Source organism: Mobula hypostoma, chromosome 14 (genome assembly GCF_963921235.1).
Source record: "Mobula hypostoma chromosome 14, sMobHyp1.1, whole genome shotgun sequence".
In the NCBI taxonomy this organism is placed as follows: domain Eukaryota; kingdom Metazoa; phylum Chordata; class Chondrichthyes; order Myliobatiformes; family Myliobatidae; genus Mobula; species Mobula hypostoma.
In genome coordinates, this window is record NC_086110.1 from 17,288,605 (window position 1) to 17,304,078 (window position 15,474).

The 15,474-nt window shown below is 42.8% G+C and overlaps 1 protein-coding gene across 2 annotated transcripts; it reads left to right on the forward strand.

The window, feature by feature from the left end:
- Window positions 1-226: 226 nt before the first annotated feature.
- On the forward strand, window positions 227-15,003 carry LOC134356455 (tubulin polymerization-promoting protein family member 3-like). Of its 2 annotated transcripts, none has more exons than XM_063067409.1 (4): window positions 227-247; window positions 2,396-2,547; window positions 7,681-7,834; window positions 14,815-15,003. In XM_063067409.1, exons 1-4 carry the CDS (start codon window positions 227-229, stop codon window positions 15,001-15,003), a joined length of 516 nt encoding a protein of 171 aa, XP_062923479.1. The 2 variants fall into 2 exon arrangements, with proteins under 2 accessions (XP_062923479.1, XP_062923478.1); XM_063067408.1 differs by having other exon boundaries at window positions 247-313; window positions 2,327-2,547.
- Window positions 15,004-15,474: the final 471 nt, after the last annotated feature.

Genomic DNA, 15,474 nt, shown 5'->3' on the forward strand with positions numbered 1-15,474 from the left:
AGCCCTCAATCTGATTTACAATAACCTCTCTGGGCAGTGAAGTAAGGTTAATGGGTGACCTTTGACTTTATCACCATTATCATTATTAAATATTATACAATCTGGAAAATTATTTGGCAAAAATCAAATCATAATATTTATAAAAATATCCTTCCACCAATCAGATCTCAGGATTCAGATGATAATAATGGGCATTGTTGACTTATTGCACAGCTTTGATGTTGCCATGGCTGCAGAAGCAAGGAAGGTCAATGCTGCCCTTAAAAATTCAAACAAGAGGAATGATCCTTCTGTAGACGCTTTAGGATATTAGGTGAGCCATTTCAGGGGTATAAAATATAGTTCACGTTTATCGGTTTTAAAATTAAAGTATTAAGTTATACTGTAGTTCTTCTTTGGCTTGGCTGAGTCTGAGAATTCTTCAAGCACTGCTGAATAGCAAAGGAATGTAGGAAAGCTCCTCGCTGATGTACTTGCTCATTCGAACAGGTCTGACCAGTTAGCACAGAACACGAAATACTGAACACTACAGTACAGAAACAGGCCATTTGCCCACAATATCTGTGCCAACCATGACGCTCATTTAAACAGCACATTCATTTGTATAGAAACATAGAAACATAGAAAATAGGTGCAGGAGTAGGCCATTCGGCCCTTCGAGCCTGCACCGCCATTTATTATGATCATGGCTGATCATCCAACTCAGAACCCCGCCCCAGCCTTCCCTCAATACCCCCTGATCCCCGTAGCCACAAGGGCCATATCTAACTCCCTCTTAAATGTAGCCAATGAACTGGCCTCAACTGTTACCTGTGGCAGAGAATTCCACAGATTCACCACTCTCTGTGTGAAGAAGTTTTTCCTAATCTCGGTCCTAAAAGGCTTCCCCTTTATCTTCAAACTGTGACCCCTTGTTCTGGACTTCCCCAACATCAGGAACAATCTTCCTGCATCTAGCCTGTCCAATCCCTTTAGGATTTTATACGTTTCAATCAGATCCCCCCCTCAATCTTCTAAATTCCAACGAGTATAAGCCCAGTTCATCCAGTCTTTCTTCATATGAAAGTCCTGCCATCCCAGGAATCAATCTGGTGAACCTTCTTTGTACTCCCTCTATGGCAAGGATGTCTTTCCTCAGATTAGGGGACCAAAACTGCACACAATACTCCAGGTGTGGTCTCACCAAGGCCTTGCACAACTGCAGTAGTACCTCCCTGCTCCTGTACTCGAATTCTCTCGCCAGCATACCATTCGCCTTTTTCACCGCCTGCTGTACCTGCATGCCCACTTTCAATGACTGGTGTATAATGACACCCAGGTTTCATTGCACCTCCCCTTTTCCTAATCGGCCACCATTCAGATAATAATCTGTTTTCTTATTTTTGCCACCAAAGTGGATAACTTCACATTTATCCACATTAAATTGCATCTGCCATGAATTTGCCCACTCATCCAACCTATCCAAGTCACTCTGCATCCTCTTAGCATCCTCCTCACAGCTAACACTGCCACCCAGCTTCGTGTCATCCGCAAACTTGGAGATGCTACATTTAATTCCCTCATCCAAGTCATTAATATATATTGTAAACAACTGGGGTCCCAGCACTGAGCCTTGCGGTACCCCACTATTAGATTAAATTCAACTTTACTGCCATTGTGCGGAGTACAGATACAAAGCCAATGAAATGCATTTAGCATCTGATCAGAAATGCAAAGAATAGTGTTATTTACAAAATAACTGCGAATAAAAAAGTGCTACAGCACACAAATATAAAAGTACTGAGACAGTACAATACGGATGCAATACTGCTTAGCGCTGTGATGTGAGGTTCAGCAGTGTCACAGCCTCAGGGAAGAAGCTCTTCCTGTGCCTGCTGGTGTGGGAACGGAGGCTCCTGTAGCGCCTACCGGATGGGAGGAGAGTAAAAAGTCCACGGTTAGGGTGAGATGCATCCCTGATAATGCTTTTCGCCCTGCCCAGGCAGCGTTTATGGTAGATGTTCTCATTGGTGGGCATATATGACCTATATCCCTCCAATTAACATACATCTATTCACTAGTTTTAAATGCCATTCTAATGTCACGTGTTACCCTTCAAGGAATACCTGATCATGTGTCTGTTTAAATGCCTTTTAAACTTTGCTAACGTTTAATCAGCCATTTTGGTGGAGGGACAGTATTTCCCATTCATCAGCACTCCCTACTCAGTAAAGCAACTTCAGTGTAAAGATTGGAAATATTTCCATCTCTTCAGTTGTAGAATACAATTTCTTTTCCAATAGTTTTAGACAATTTCCTTTCAAATCCCTCTTTTTATTTTACACAGGACAACTGAATAAACCACAGAAACTGAAGAATGGCAGGAACATCAACAAATACGCAAGCTCTGCATGAGTCTTTCAAAAAATTTGCAATGCATGGGGATACTAAGTCAACTGGGAATGAAATGAATGGGAAAAACTGGTGCAAACTGTGCAAAGACTGCAACATAATCGATGGTAAAACAGTCACCTCAACCGATGTGGATATTCTATTTTCCAAAGTAAAGTAGGTAGCAGCCACTTCCAGAGTCAGAATCAGAATCAGGTTTATTCTCACCAGCCTGTGACGCGAAATTTGTTCACTTAGCAGCAGCAGTTCAATGCAATACATAATATAGCAGAGAGAGAGAGAAAAAAAATAAAAATAATAAATAAACAAGTAAATCAATTACATATATTGAATAGATTTTTTTAAAAAGTGCAAGAACTGAAATACTGTATATTAAAAAAGAGTGAGGTAGTATTCACGGGTTCAATGTCCATTTAGGAATCGGATGGCAGAGGGGAAGAAGCTGTTTGAATTGCTGAGTGTGTGCCTTCAGGCTTCTGTACCTCCTACCTGATGGTAACAGTGAGAAAAGGGCACGCCCTGGGTGAAGCTCAGTAAAACTGCTTGTACTCATTTTATTGCATAAATTTGCTGAAATTTTCCTCACAATAGAAAGTACAACAAGCCAATTTGACAATGCAAATCTTGGACCGAGCGATGTGATGATTAGTCTGCTATTGTTTTTCTTATACTCGCTCAGTGCACTGCTGTAATGAAATGATCTGTATGGATGGTATGCCAAACAAGATTTTCACTGTACCTCGGTACATGTGACAGTAATAAATACTAATTAAATGTTATTACATAATTCTCTATCATCCAGTTTATCCTCGAGGATAGCACTTACAATTCCATTCCCATCAGATTGGACTAAATATTGTAGTCGCAGTAGTCTACAACTCCCAGGAGCCCTGAGACAATCATAAAGTCCTGAGCAATTGAAGGCCACCAACAGAACGGAATACCTGAGAACAGTAAATAATAAAATTATTTCACTTCTCAAAGTTTAACCTATCCATCATTTTAATCCACCCACTCCAGCAAAGCAATCAACCGAGCATCGAGGTCAATGATGACAACATAGGGTTGAGAGAGCAAACTGTCAGTCACCTTGTCTTGGATGTTGCCAACCTTCATGCTTCATTTATCATCTGATTGTGCCTTGTGGACTATAGAAACGCTTTAGCGATTTGGACGTTCGGTCTCATAGAGTATTCAGTGTTTGAACTATAGGGACAGTGAGCGAAGATGCAGACTATGAAATATCAGAAAAACTCCCTGTAATGTGCGCTGTAGTGTGTTTACTTGTCTGCATATACACCTGTACTATGCAACATCATTTATTTTAGTGCTGTGTCTGGGGAGAAATGATAGACTGCAGGGATAAATCCAGCCAGGTTTCAAAGGGATATGCAGGTACCAAAGGACCTGGGTGTAGATGGCCGCCTATCCTTGAGAGTGGTAAACATCTGTGATTCAGAATTCATAGAGCAATACAAAGCAATGTTGTACTCAAAACACCAGTTAGGTCACAACTATAATCATGCATCCAATTCTGATAACCACACAGATGGAGATTCTGGAGAAAATACAGCGGAGATTTACTGGAATGGTTCTAGGGAGGAGGGACCTTTAGCCTCAAGATTTGACTGAAGAAATTGGTGGTTCTACACTCAGTGGAGAGACTTTTGTTAAAGGTGTACAAGGTTTCATCTGGTTTAGGTAAGGTAAATATGGGGAAGCTATTTCCATTAGCAGATGGTTCAATATTTAAGGCATTGGAAAAAAATTACCAGGGCAGCTTGAGAAAAATTTTGATGTGCCAGGATATCTCTGCAGGAGAGTATCCTCAGCCCAACCATCTTCAACAGCTTCCTTGAAGGCATTCTTTGCATCATAAAGTCTAGAGGTCTATTTTTGAACGGCTTGTCAAGCCTCATATCACAGCCAGCCTCCCCTCATCGCTGGATCCTCTACAGTTTGCTTATCGTCCAAATCGCTCTACGGAGGATGCAATATCCACCACACTGCACACAGTTCTCTCTCACTTGGACAACAAAGACACATATGCCAGAATCCTGTACATTGATTTCAGTTCAGCGTTCAATACCATCATCCCGCAGAGACTAGTGGAGAAACTGTCGCTGCTTGGCCTTAACACTGCCATGTGTCGCTGGATTCCGGATTTCTTGACAGAGAGACCACAATCAGTCCGTGTTGGCAGGAACATCTCTGACTCCATCACACTGAGCACTGGATCCCCACAAGGCTGTGTGCTTAGCCCATTGCTGTTTACACTGCTAACACATGACTGTGCAGCCAGATTCAAGGGGAACCTGATCATTAAATTTGCTGATGATACCACAGTGGTGGGGCTCATCAGCAAAAATGATGAAACTATGTACAGGGAGGAGGTCAAACACCTAGAGAGCTGGTGCAGTGATAACAACTTGATGCTTAATGTCACCAAAACCAAGGAGGTGATTGTCGATTTCAGACGGTCTCAGCCTGAGCACACACCCCTCAGCATCAGTGGCTCCACAGTGGAGAGAGTGGAAAACATCGAGTTCCTTGGGGTGCAGATCTCGGACAATCTCACCTGGTCCAGGAACACCGCTGGGATTGTGAAACGGGCCCAGCAGAGATTGCACTTTCTGAGGAAGCTTAAACAAGCATCACTCCCCACTAACATCTTAACTACATTCTACAGAGGCGTGGTTGAGAGTGTGCTGACTTTTTGCATCACAACCTGGTACTCCAGCTGCAGTGCTGTCGACAAAAAAGCCTTGTAGAGGGTGGTTAGGGGAGCAGAGAAGGTTATTGGGGTCTCCTTACCTTCAGTCCAAGACCTCTTTCAGAGTTGATGCCTCCAGAAGACACGGTACATCATTAAAGACCCCTCACACCCTCTCCATGAATTCTTTGTTCTTCTGCCATCAGGCAATCGTTACAGGAGCATCAAAACTAAAACCACAAGGCTACTAAACAGCTTCCTCCCACAGGCAGTCAGACTGCTAAATAGCCGCTCCACCTGACTCTGCCTTGGACACTTTTAACTTGCACTGGACACTTATAACTTGATTTTAACTGACATGTGGCTGTTGTGTTTTTACTATTTACTGTTATGTTTATTATTTGTTATGTTATGATTGCACTGCTCCTGGGAAACGCTGTCTCATTCTGCCCTGCAGAGCTGATGTACGGTTAGAACGACAATAAAGTTTTTTTGAATCTTTGAATCTTTATTTGACCACACAATGTTCAGTTCCATTCACGACTCCTCAGCATACAAAACAATCCTTGTCTGTACGCAGCAAGATCTAGACAAACGTCAGGCGCAGGTAGCAGGAGACACTTATGCTTCTGAAGCACCTGGCAATGAATATCTTCCATATACAGAGCCCAATCATCCACCTTTGATATCGAAAGGCATTATCTTCAGCAACCCATTTCCCATCAATATCCTGGAGGTCATCATCGATTCGAGGCTGAATTTGACCAGCCACATAGATACTACAGCTGTGAGAACAGGCTAAAAAGTTAATAAACACAAGAGATTTTGCAGTTGCTAGAAAGCCAGAGCAACACGCACCGTAAAATGCTGGAGGAATTCAGCAGTTCAGGCACATCAGTGGAGAGGAATAAACAGTCAGTGTTTTGAGCTGAGACACTTCAAGAAGTCCGTTCATCAGAAGCCAAGTATCCCGCAACAAACAAAACACATTCCGATACCCCAAGGTCCTTCCATCACCTACCAGAATTTAGCAAGGTTCATGCAAATCCAACAACACTCAAGAATTTCAACAACATTCAGGAGAATGCAGCTCACTGGATTAGTTCTGTATCCAGCACCTTAAATATTTATTCCCTCTGCCACAGGATCATGTGCTGGCCGGTGGTGTAGTGGCATCAGCACCAGGTTTTGAGGTGAGTGGTCCCCGGTTCGAATCCGGCCAGCTCCTTGCACGCTTTCCATCCGTGCTGGGTTGAGCGTCAAGCTAGCAACTCGGCCACGTAAACAACAGACAAAATGGTCAAAGAACACTGAGGCTGTCTACAAGAAGCGTCAGAGCCGTCTCTATTTCCTGAGGAGACTGAGGTCCTTTAACATCTGCCGGACGATGCTGAGGATGTTCTACGAGTCTGTGGTGGCTAGCGTGATCATGTTTGCTGTTGTGTGCTGGGGCAGCAGACTGAGGGTGGCAGACACCAACAGAATCAACAAACTCATTCGTAAGGCCAGTGATGTTGTGGGGATGGAACTGGACTCTCTCACGGTGGTGTCTGAAAAGAGGATGCTGTCCAAGTTGCATGCCATCTTGGACAATGTCTCCCATCCACTACATAATGTACTGGGTGGGCACAGGAGTACATTCAGCCAGAGACTCATTCCACCGAGGTGCAACACAGAGCGTCATAGGAAGTCACTCCTGTCTGTGGCTATCAAACTTTCCAACTCCTCCCTTGGAGGGTCAGACACCCTGAGCCAATAGGTTGGTCCTGGACTTATTTCCTGGCATAATTTACATATTATTATTTAATTATTTATGGTTTTATATTGCTATATTTATACTCTATTCTTGGTCGGTGCAATTGTAACAGAACCCAATTTCCCTTGGGATCAATAAAGTATGTCTATCTATCAATCTATCTATCTATCTAAATGCTAAAAAAAGGGCAAGGTTGCCACAAGACGCGTAGGGGAATAACAACAGTCTCATAGAGGACACAGTCTGTCCATCTATAGAAAGTACAGTCGTTACTGCTCTAATCTACTCTGACTGCACCTCCCAGACAGGCTACCTCGGTCTCCATGGCCACATGGGAACATCTCAAACTCCAGGTTCCCTGGCAAATTGCACACCAACCTGCTTTGGAAACGTTTTCTTTTTTGCAGCTGGATCTTGTCTCTCTCTATCCAACAGCACAGCTGGAATCTCATCACCTGAAGAACTGCAACATTTCAACAAGCTGACTTCTGAATGACCAACAGGGATTTCCAATAAATATTGGCCTTGCTGTTTTGTCCAGTTGTTATTGCTGAACAATAATTATATTGTAGATGTTAGAAAAATGAGTCTAGAACTACTGGTTACATTCAATATGTCAGGTTGCATCAAATGAAAGAGAAACAGATTTAACATTATAGATTTTTGAGCAATAATCATATTTCAGTTTTTTTTCTCCATAAACGCTGTTTGACTTGCTCAGTATTTACAACATCTCCTGCTTTGTATTTACAACTTTTAATGCCAGTCCAATCCGGAAACAATAAGAGAAAGTTAATCTACAATTATGTTTTAATTCCAGGGCCAAATCAGCTCGGGTGATCAACTTTGAAGAGTTTAAAGCGGCCCTGAGAGAACTCGCTCCAAAGAGGTTCAAAGGACAAAGTCAAGAAGATGCACTTCAGTCAATTTATGGTTTAATAGCTGGAAAAGACCCAGCTAACCTCGGAGTAACAGTAAGTGTGTTGACCCAACCTAACAAACTCAGATCTGAAGTTGAATCATGCAGTTTCAAATGTCTCCATAAGATTCCATTAACTTCCCTCGAGTTTCTGGCTTTCATATTGAGATATTGACCACTTAAAATTCCTGAACTCATTCTCTTCTTCTGACTGGAACCAATATGAATGAAGCAGACTTTGGTTAATTTCTGTCAGATTCTCAGAAGATATACAGCCATGTCATTGACTTCCTGAGCATATTATCTACTGTATGTATACTCAGAACACAGAGATAATATAGATCACATCACACACATTTGTACATCTGTATGTGCTCACAGAAACATATACTGTCACAGACACATTTTCATATGGTGTCAATTCAAAACAACCATGTGTGTGTTTGCAGCAAAATACTGGGCAACCCAATTCGCGATCTTAATTTCTAATGGATGAAATGTTCAACTGGAGAGCACTCTCCAGCAGAGAGCTTGAAATGAGACGTGGAACTTATTTTTTATGAAATGCTTAAATCAATCCCTCTGTAAAGAGACTTCTGGGGCCATTATTTTCCATTCAGGTCAAACCATCAAACTATGCTATGGCAGGCTTTACATGGTGGGCAGATGAAGTCCCTCCAAGCAGATTGGTAATTTAGCCAGCTTACACCCAGGCACACTACAATCAAGCATGTTACAAAGTGGTTCAGAGCTTGGTTACAGGCCTTTCAGCCCATCAGTTGAGCTTCAATCATAAACTACCCATTTATTCCAATCCTAATCGATCCTATTATCCCTGCATTGCTTGGATTCATTCACTCTTTCCCGATCACTAGGGGCAATTAGTGATGGCCACTTAATCTTCTTTGGGGTGTGGGAGGAAAGCAGAGCACCTGGAGTGTAAACAAATTCCCCAAGACTAGGATTGAACCGGGGTCTCTGGCGTTGGAAGGCAGCAGCTCTACCCACTGCATCAGTGTACTGCTCTTTGAGCTGTAGGGAAGTTCCTACAGTGTTGAGCTTCTGTACGACTGATGTGCTCACCCACCCTCAATGGAGGCAGAGCATTGAACAGTAGTTACTTAAAATATGTTGTGTACTCCTTCTTGAAAAGTCTGCCCAGTACAATATGCGATGAAATGCTCCAAGATTTTTTGAGTGTATTTGTTGCCATCCTTTGACTTCACTTTGAGGGAATTCTTAAAGCTCAAATCACTTGGGAGTACTTGCCAGCAATTGCAATTAGTCAAAAAAACACAAGAGATTCTACAGATGCTGGAAATCCGGAGTAACACACAAAAATGTGGAAGGACTCAGCAGATCAGGCAGCATCTATTGAAAGAGATGAAGTATCGACATTTCAGGCTGAGATCTTCATCAGGACTCATGAACTGATGAGGGAGTCTCAGTCCGAAATGTCAGTTCATTATTCCCTACTGTGGATGCTCTCAGACCTGCTGAGTTCCTCCAACACTTTGGGTGCAATTGGTCAAAGATTCAATGGTAATCTTGGGTGTTTCAGCCAACAGAACATAAGATGTTGTGAATGAACATCAGAACAGGCATTCAATGAATAAATTTTAAATGAAATCACCTTGAATTCTTGAGAACACAGTCCAAGCTGACAATGGGCTCTGCAACAACACATCGGATGGGATGTAAAACCAGCACACTACCCCCCCCCCCGGCAAGATCCAGATTCTGAATCTAATTTGAGTACAAGGATATTTCAGTTCAGTGATTTTTTTCTCTGTTGCATTTTCTATCCATGGAAAGGTTAGGAATTATCTGTAAAATCTCATTGTAAGAAGTCGACAGCTGTAACACACAAGATGCCAGATTAGTCAGGCCAAGAATGTTGGCCATTTTCCATGGAAACCAGCCATCTGCACCACTTTTACAATGCTGGTGGCTCTTCCCAAACCAAGTGATTTTATTGGCTGTGTGTACGTGTTGAAGGAATCAGCAGTGTTCAAGGGTGTGGGCCTGGGGGTGGAAATGTGGATATCCCACTCGGGAACAACAATATTTCCCATGCCAGAGAAACTCAGCTGCCACATGACCATAGTGTATCATATCCCACAAACAAGTGCCAGTTACTCCGGTAACTGCATGATTCCACCAGGCTACAGTTCTGTGGTTTCACAAAGCAAGTCGTGTGGTAGGTGGTTGCTTGAAGATCGAGTCTACCCATTGGAACGCTTGCTCACGAGTACCTGTAATATATCCTCCAGAAAATAGGTTACAGCATTTCTTTCCACCTCCATGTGTCCGTCCATATTCCTGTGCCCCTGAATCCCCTGGACTGTGCTCTTGCCATTGTGTGCGTGACCATGAAATGTTTCATACAGGACAAACCATCTTCGGCACCAAGATGGACAAAAGCATATTTCTGGAAGCAGCCAAATGAATGTGCACCGTAACAAAGCTTTGGAAAGATTCTCTTGGGTGTCGAACAGCAGATTTGCAGACTTGTAAGTCAGAGAGAGAAAAAAATACAAGTGGAAAGTCAAATCTTAGAAGAAAGGCTAATGATTGGCATGAGCTTAGGGATTCTCTGCGTCTTTCAGCCATTTCCACCCACCACTCACTCAGTCTCTTAGCCAGCTCACTATTTGGAGAATCAAATACAGATATATTGGACAGAATGAATCCCCTGCTACTTGCAGCATTATCCTTGAAGAGAATCAACATTAACAACTATACATGTTAGAAACAGAGAAACATAGAAAACCTACAGCACAATACAGGCCCTTTGGCCCACAGAGTTATGCCAAACATGTCCCTACCTTAGAAATTACTAGGCTTACCCATAACCCACTATTTTTCTAAGCTCCATGTACCTATCCAAAACTCTCTTAAAAGACCCTATCGTATCCGCCTCTACCACTGTTGCCGACAGCCCATTCCACGCACTCACCACTCTCTGAGTAAAAAACTTACCCCTGACTTCTCCTCTGTACCTACTCCTCAGCACCTTAAAACTGTGCCCTCTTGTGGCAACCATTTCAGCCCTGGGAAAAAGCCTCTGACTATCCACACGATCACTGCCTCTCATCATCTTATACACCTCTATCAGGTCACCTCTCATCCTCCGTCGCTCCAAGGACAAAAGGCCGAGTTCACTCAACCTGCTTTCATAAGGCATGCTCCCCAATCCAGGCAACATCCTTGTAAATCTCCTCTGCACCCTTTCTATGGCTTCCACATCCTTCCTGTAGTGAGGTGACCAGAACTGAGCACAGTGCTCCAAGTGGGGTCTGACCAGTGTCCTATATAGCTGCAATATTACCTCTCAGCTTCTAAATTCAATTCTACGATTGATGAAGGCCAATACACCGTATGCCTTCTTAACCACACAGTCAACCTGCACAGCAGCTTTGAGTGTCCTACGGACTCAGACCCCAAGATCCCTCTGATATACACCACACTACCAAGAGTCTTACCATTAATACTGCCATCATATTTGACATACCAAAATGAAACTCTTCACACTTATCTGGGTTGAACTCCATTCTGCCACTTCTCAGCCCAGGTTTGCATCCTCTCAATGTCCCGCTGCAACCTCTGACAGCCCTCCACACTATCCACAACACCCCCAATCTTTGTGTCATCAGCAAATTTACTAACCCATCCCTCCACTTCCTCATCCAGGTCATTTATAAAAATCATGAAGAGAAGGGGTCCCAGAACAGATCCCTGAGGCACACCACTGGTCACCAACCTCCATGCAGGATTTGACCCATCTACAACCACTCTTCGCCTTCTGTGGGCAAGCCAGTTCTGGATACACAAAGCAATGTCCCCTTAGATCCTATGCCTCCTTACTTTCTCAGTAAGCCTTGCATGGAGTACCATATCAAATGCCTTGCTGAAATCCATATACACTACATCTACTGCTCTTCCTTCATCAATGTGTTTAGTCACTTCCTCAAAAAATTCAATCAGGCTCGTAAGGCACGACCTGCCCTTTTCAAAGCCGTGCTGACTATTCCTAATCATATTATACCTCTCCAAATGTTTATAAATCCTGCCTCTCAGGATCTTCTCCATCAACTTACCAACCACTGAAGTAAAACTCACTGGTCTATAATTTCCTGGGCTATCTCTACTCCCTCTCTTGAATAAGAGAATTTGATAGAATGTAAGTGTGCGACCCAACAATCTCCCCTATCAGTGAACCATTGTCCGTCCCTGAATCTGCTGCAGTTGTACGTTTTGATTTGAATACATGCTCAGTATTCTTCAGGATGCCATATGTAATAGGTAACGGTCCAAAGCATGGCTTCAACAGAGAGTCCCTTGCCAAAATGTAGGCCCATCGGTACATTTGCAAAGTCACAAATTGCAGTGTATTAACCTTTCATGGTCCTTCACCAACTTGGGACGCCAGTAGTTTATCCACAAATAGTACATCAGGCAAACTGAAGGTTGACTGATTTTACTAGTTTCTTCCTCACCCCTTGACAGTAATTGAGCCCGTGGTCCTTAAGCAACCTCCACCCAGGCAGGGTAAAGACATAAAAAAGTTGGGAATGTTTTCCTCTGCTGGACAGGGAGAATTCTTCCTTCTTATTTAGCACTCTGGAAAAATAATCTTCTGCTTCATAATCTTTGTTCTGCTTTAATACATTGGATGAGGACGAATCAGAATGAGAATCAGGTTTATTCTCATCGGCATGTGCCGTATAATTTGTTAACTTAGCAGCAGCAGTTCAATGCAATACATAATATAGAAGAAGAAGAAAAAATAATAATAAATAAATAAGCAAATCAATTACAGTACTAATTTACTAAATTTTTACTATTTTTATTATTTTTAATATTTAGTATTTGTAATCCAGGGAGCGGGAAGCGCAGAATCAAATATCACAGTGATGATTGTACGTTCTAGTATCAATCGTTTGGTGACAATAAAGTATAAAGTATATGCGTATTGAATAGATTAAAAATCATGCAAACAACAGAAATAATATATATTCAAAAAAGTAAGGTAGTGTTTGTGCATTCAATGTCCATTTAGGAATTGGATGGCAGAGGGGACGAAGCTGTTCCTGAATTGCTGAGTGTGTGCCTTCAGGTTTCTGTATCTCCTACCTGATGGTAACAGTGAGAAAAGGGCATGCCCTGGGTGCTGGGATCCTTAATAATGGACGCTGCCTTTCTGAGACATCGCTCCTTGAAGATGTCCTGGGTACTTTGTAGGCTAGTACCCAAGATGGAGCCGTCTAAATTTACAACTCTCCAGTTTCTTTCAGTCCTGTCCAGTAGTCGCTCCTCACCCCCACCCCCATACCAGACAGTGATGCAGCCTGTCAGAATGCTCTCCACGGTACAACTATAGAAGTTTTTGACTGTATTTGTCGACATACTAAATCTCTTCAAACTCCTAATGAAGTATAGTCGCTGCCTCGCCTTCTTTATAACTGCATTGATATGTCGGGACCAGGTTAGATGCTCAGAGACCTTGACACCCAGGAAGTTGAAGCTGCTCACTCTCACCACTTCTGTTCTCGCTGTGAGAATTGGTATGTGTTCCTTCGTCTTACCCTTCCTGAAGTCCACAGTCAGCTCTTTCATCTTACTGACATTGAGTGCTAGGTTGTTGCTGCAACACCACTCCACTGGTTGGCATATCTCACTCCTGTACACCCTCTCTTCTCCATCTGAGATTCTACCAACAATGGTTGTATCATCAGCAAATTCATGGATGGTATTTGAACTATGCCTAGCCACACAGTCACGTGTATATAGAGAGTAGAGCAGTGGGCTAAGCACACACCCCTGAGGTGCACCAGTGTTGATTGTCAGCGAGGAGGAGATGTTATCACCAATCCGTACAGATTGTGGTCTTCCAGTTAGGAAGTCAAGGACCAATTCCAGAGGGAGGTACAGAGGCCCAGGTTATGTAACTTCTCATTCAGGATTGTGGGAAAGATGGTGTTTAATGCTGAGCTATAGCCGATGAACAGCATCTTGACATAGGTGTTTGTATTGTCCAGGTGGTCTAAGACTGTGTGAAGAGCCATTGAGATCGAATCTGCCGTTGACCTATTGTGGCAATAGGCAAATTGCAATGGGTCCAGGTCCTTGCTGAGGCAGGAGTTCAGTCTAGTCATGAGCAACCTCTCAAAGCATTTCATCACTGTCGATGTGAGTGCTACCAGGCAATAGTCATTTAGGCAGCTCATATTATTCTTCTTAGGCACTGGTAGAATTGTTGTCTTTTTGAAGCAAGTGGGAACTTCCACCCGTAGAGGTGAGAGTTTGAAAATGTCCTGGATCATTTTAACTTATTCATTCAAAACCCTAAACTCGCTCATTGCCGCATAATATTGTTTCTTTCTTTCAAACACTGACTAGGCTTGGCACGGGAATAAAAACTTGCTGATATCACTCCTAGTTACCTCCGGCCAATTTCATTAAGTACAGTACCTCACTGTTTGACTCCTACTGTTTCATTTGCAGCATATTCCAAACATACTTTTTCCATATCACACATTATACTTCTTGAAAGACTAGTGGATGGAATATTCCATTCAGTCTCTCAATCTCTCCTCACAATATTGATCCGGACACTGGACACTGGACACTGAAGGCTCATCCCAGTACTGTCAATAGCAGGTGGGGTTTGAATCCCTCCTTACTCATTGGCAGTATTCAATGACCAGAACATTTGGCTGATTGGCCAAAACTTCCCCTTGACCATAAGTTGCTTTAACCTTCTGAGGCTCCTGCATCATATATTCCCATTTTAATAACCCTGGTGAAGCACAAGGTCCTAATACTTCCATTATCTTCAAACCTTTCCTCAAATGTAATCATAATCTCCTGTGGAACTTGTATGAATACAGCAGTTTGTAGTCCCTCTTTATCTGTTTCGGACATAAAAATGTAATCTCACCCATTTGACCAGTGACCTCAATGCAAATTTATGGTGAAAACGACAGATATTTTAAAAAAATCTAACCTTTTCAATGTCGTTTCTCCTTCTAGGTTGCAACTAAAGGAGGTGGCATTGAAAGATTGACAGACACCTCTAAGTACACGGGTTCCCACAAGGAACGCTTTGACGAAAGCGGAAAAGGCAAAGGGATCAGTGGCAGGGAGTACATAGCAGAAAATACAGGTTACGTTGCAAATTACCAGGGTGCTGGAACGTATGACCAGAAAGTGAAGAAGTAGAAGTCGTTTAGATGCTTCCACTAAAGGACAGAAGGACACCTGCACTCTCTGCACCCTCTTCAGTTGCTTAAGTTCTCTAGCGTTTACATTAAAGGATTAAATTACATTTCTACTTTTACTTTTAAGTGCCTTCTTTACTGGTAGAAAGTGTGACTCACTGCTCCTGGTTCATCATTCCTGTCCTAAGGCGGCGAGCTGTGTTCTGTTGCTCTGATTCTGTTCCAAGGGATGAAATATTTTAAGGATGCACTTTCACCCACAATGGCAACAATCGTAGATGCTAGCAAACATGGAGGTTGAGGGCAATAGAGAATGTCACCATGCGATTAAAAGATTGGGGTTGGAATACCAGTGCGAGTTAAGGAGGGGAGGAGGAGTCTGCCACATGAAACAGGATTGAGGAAGAGTGCCAGGCCAGACAGAAGGAAGAATGCCTTTGAGTACATAAGGGAGATCATTGACAGCTGGGGG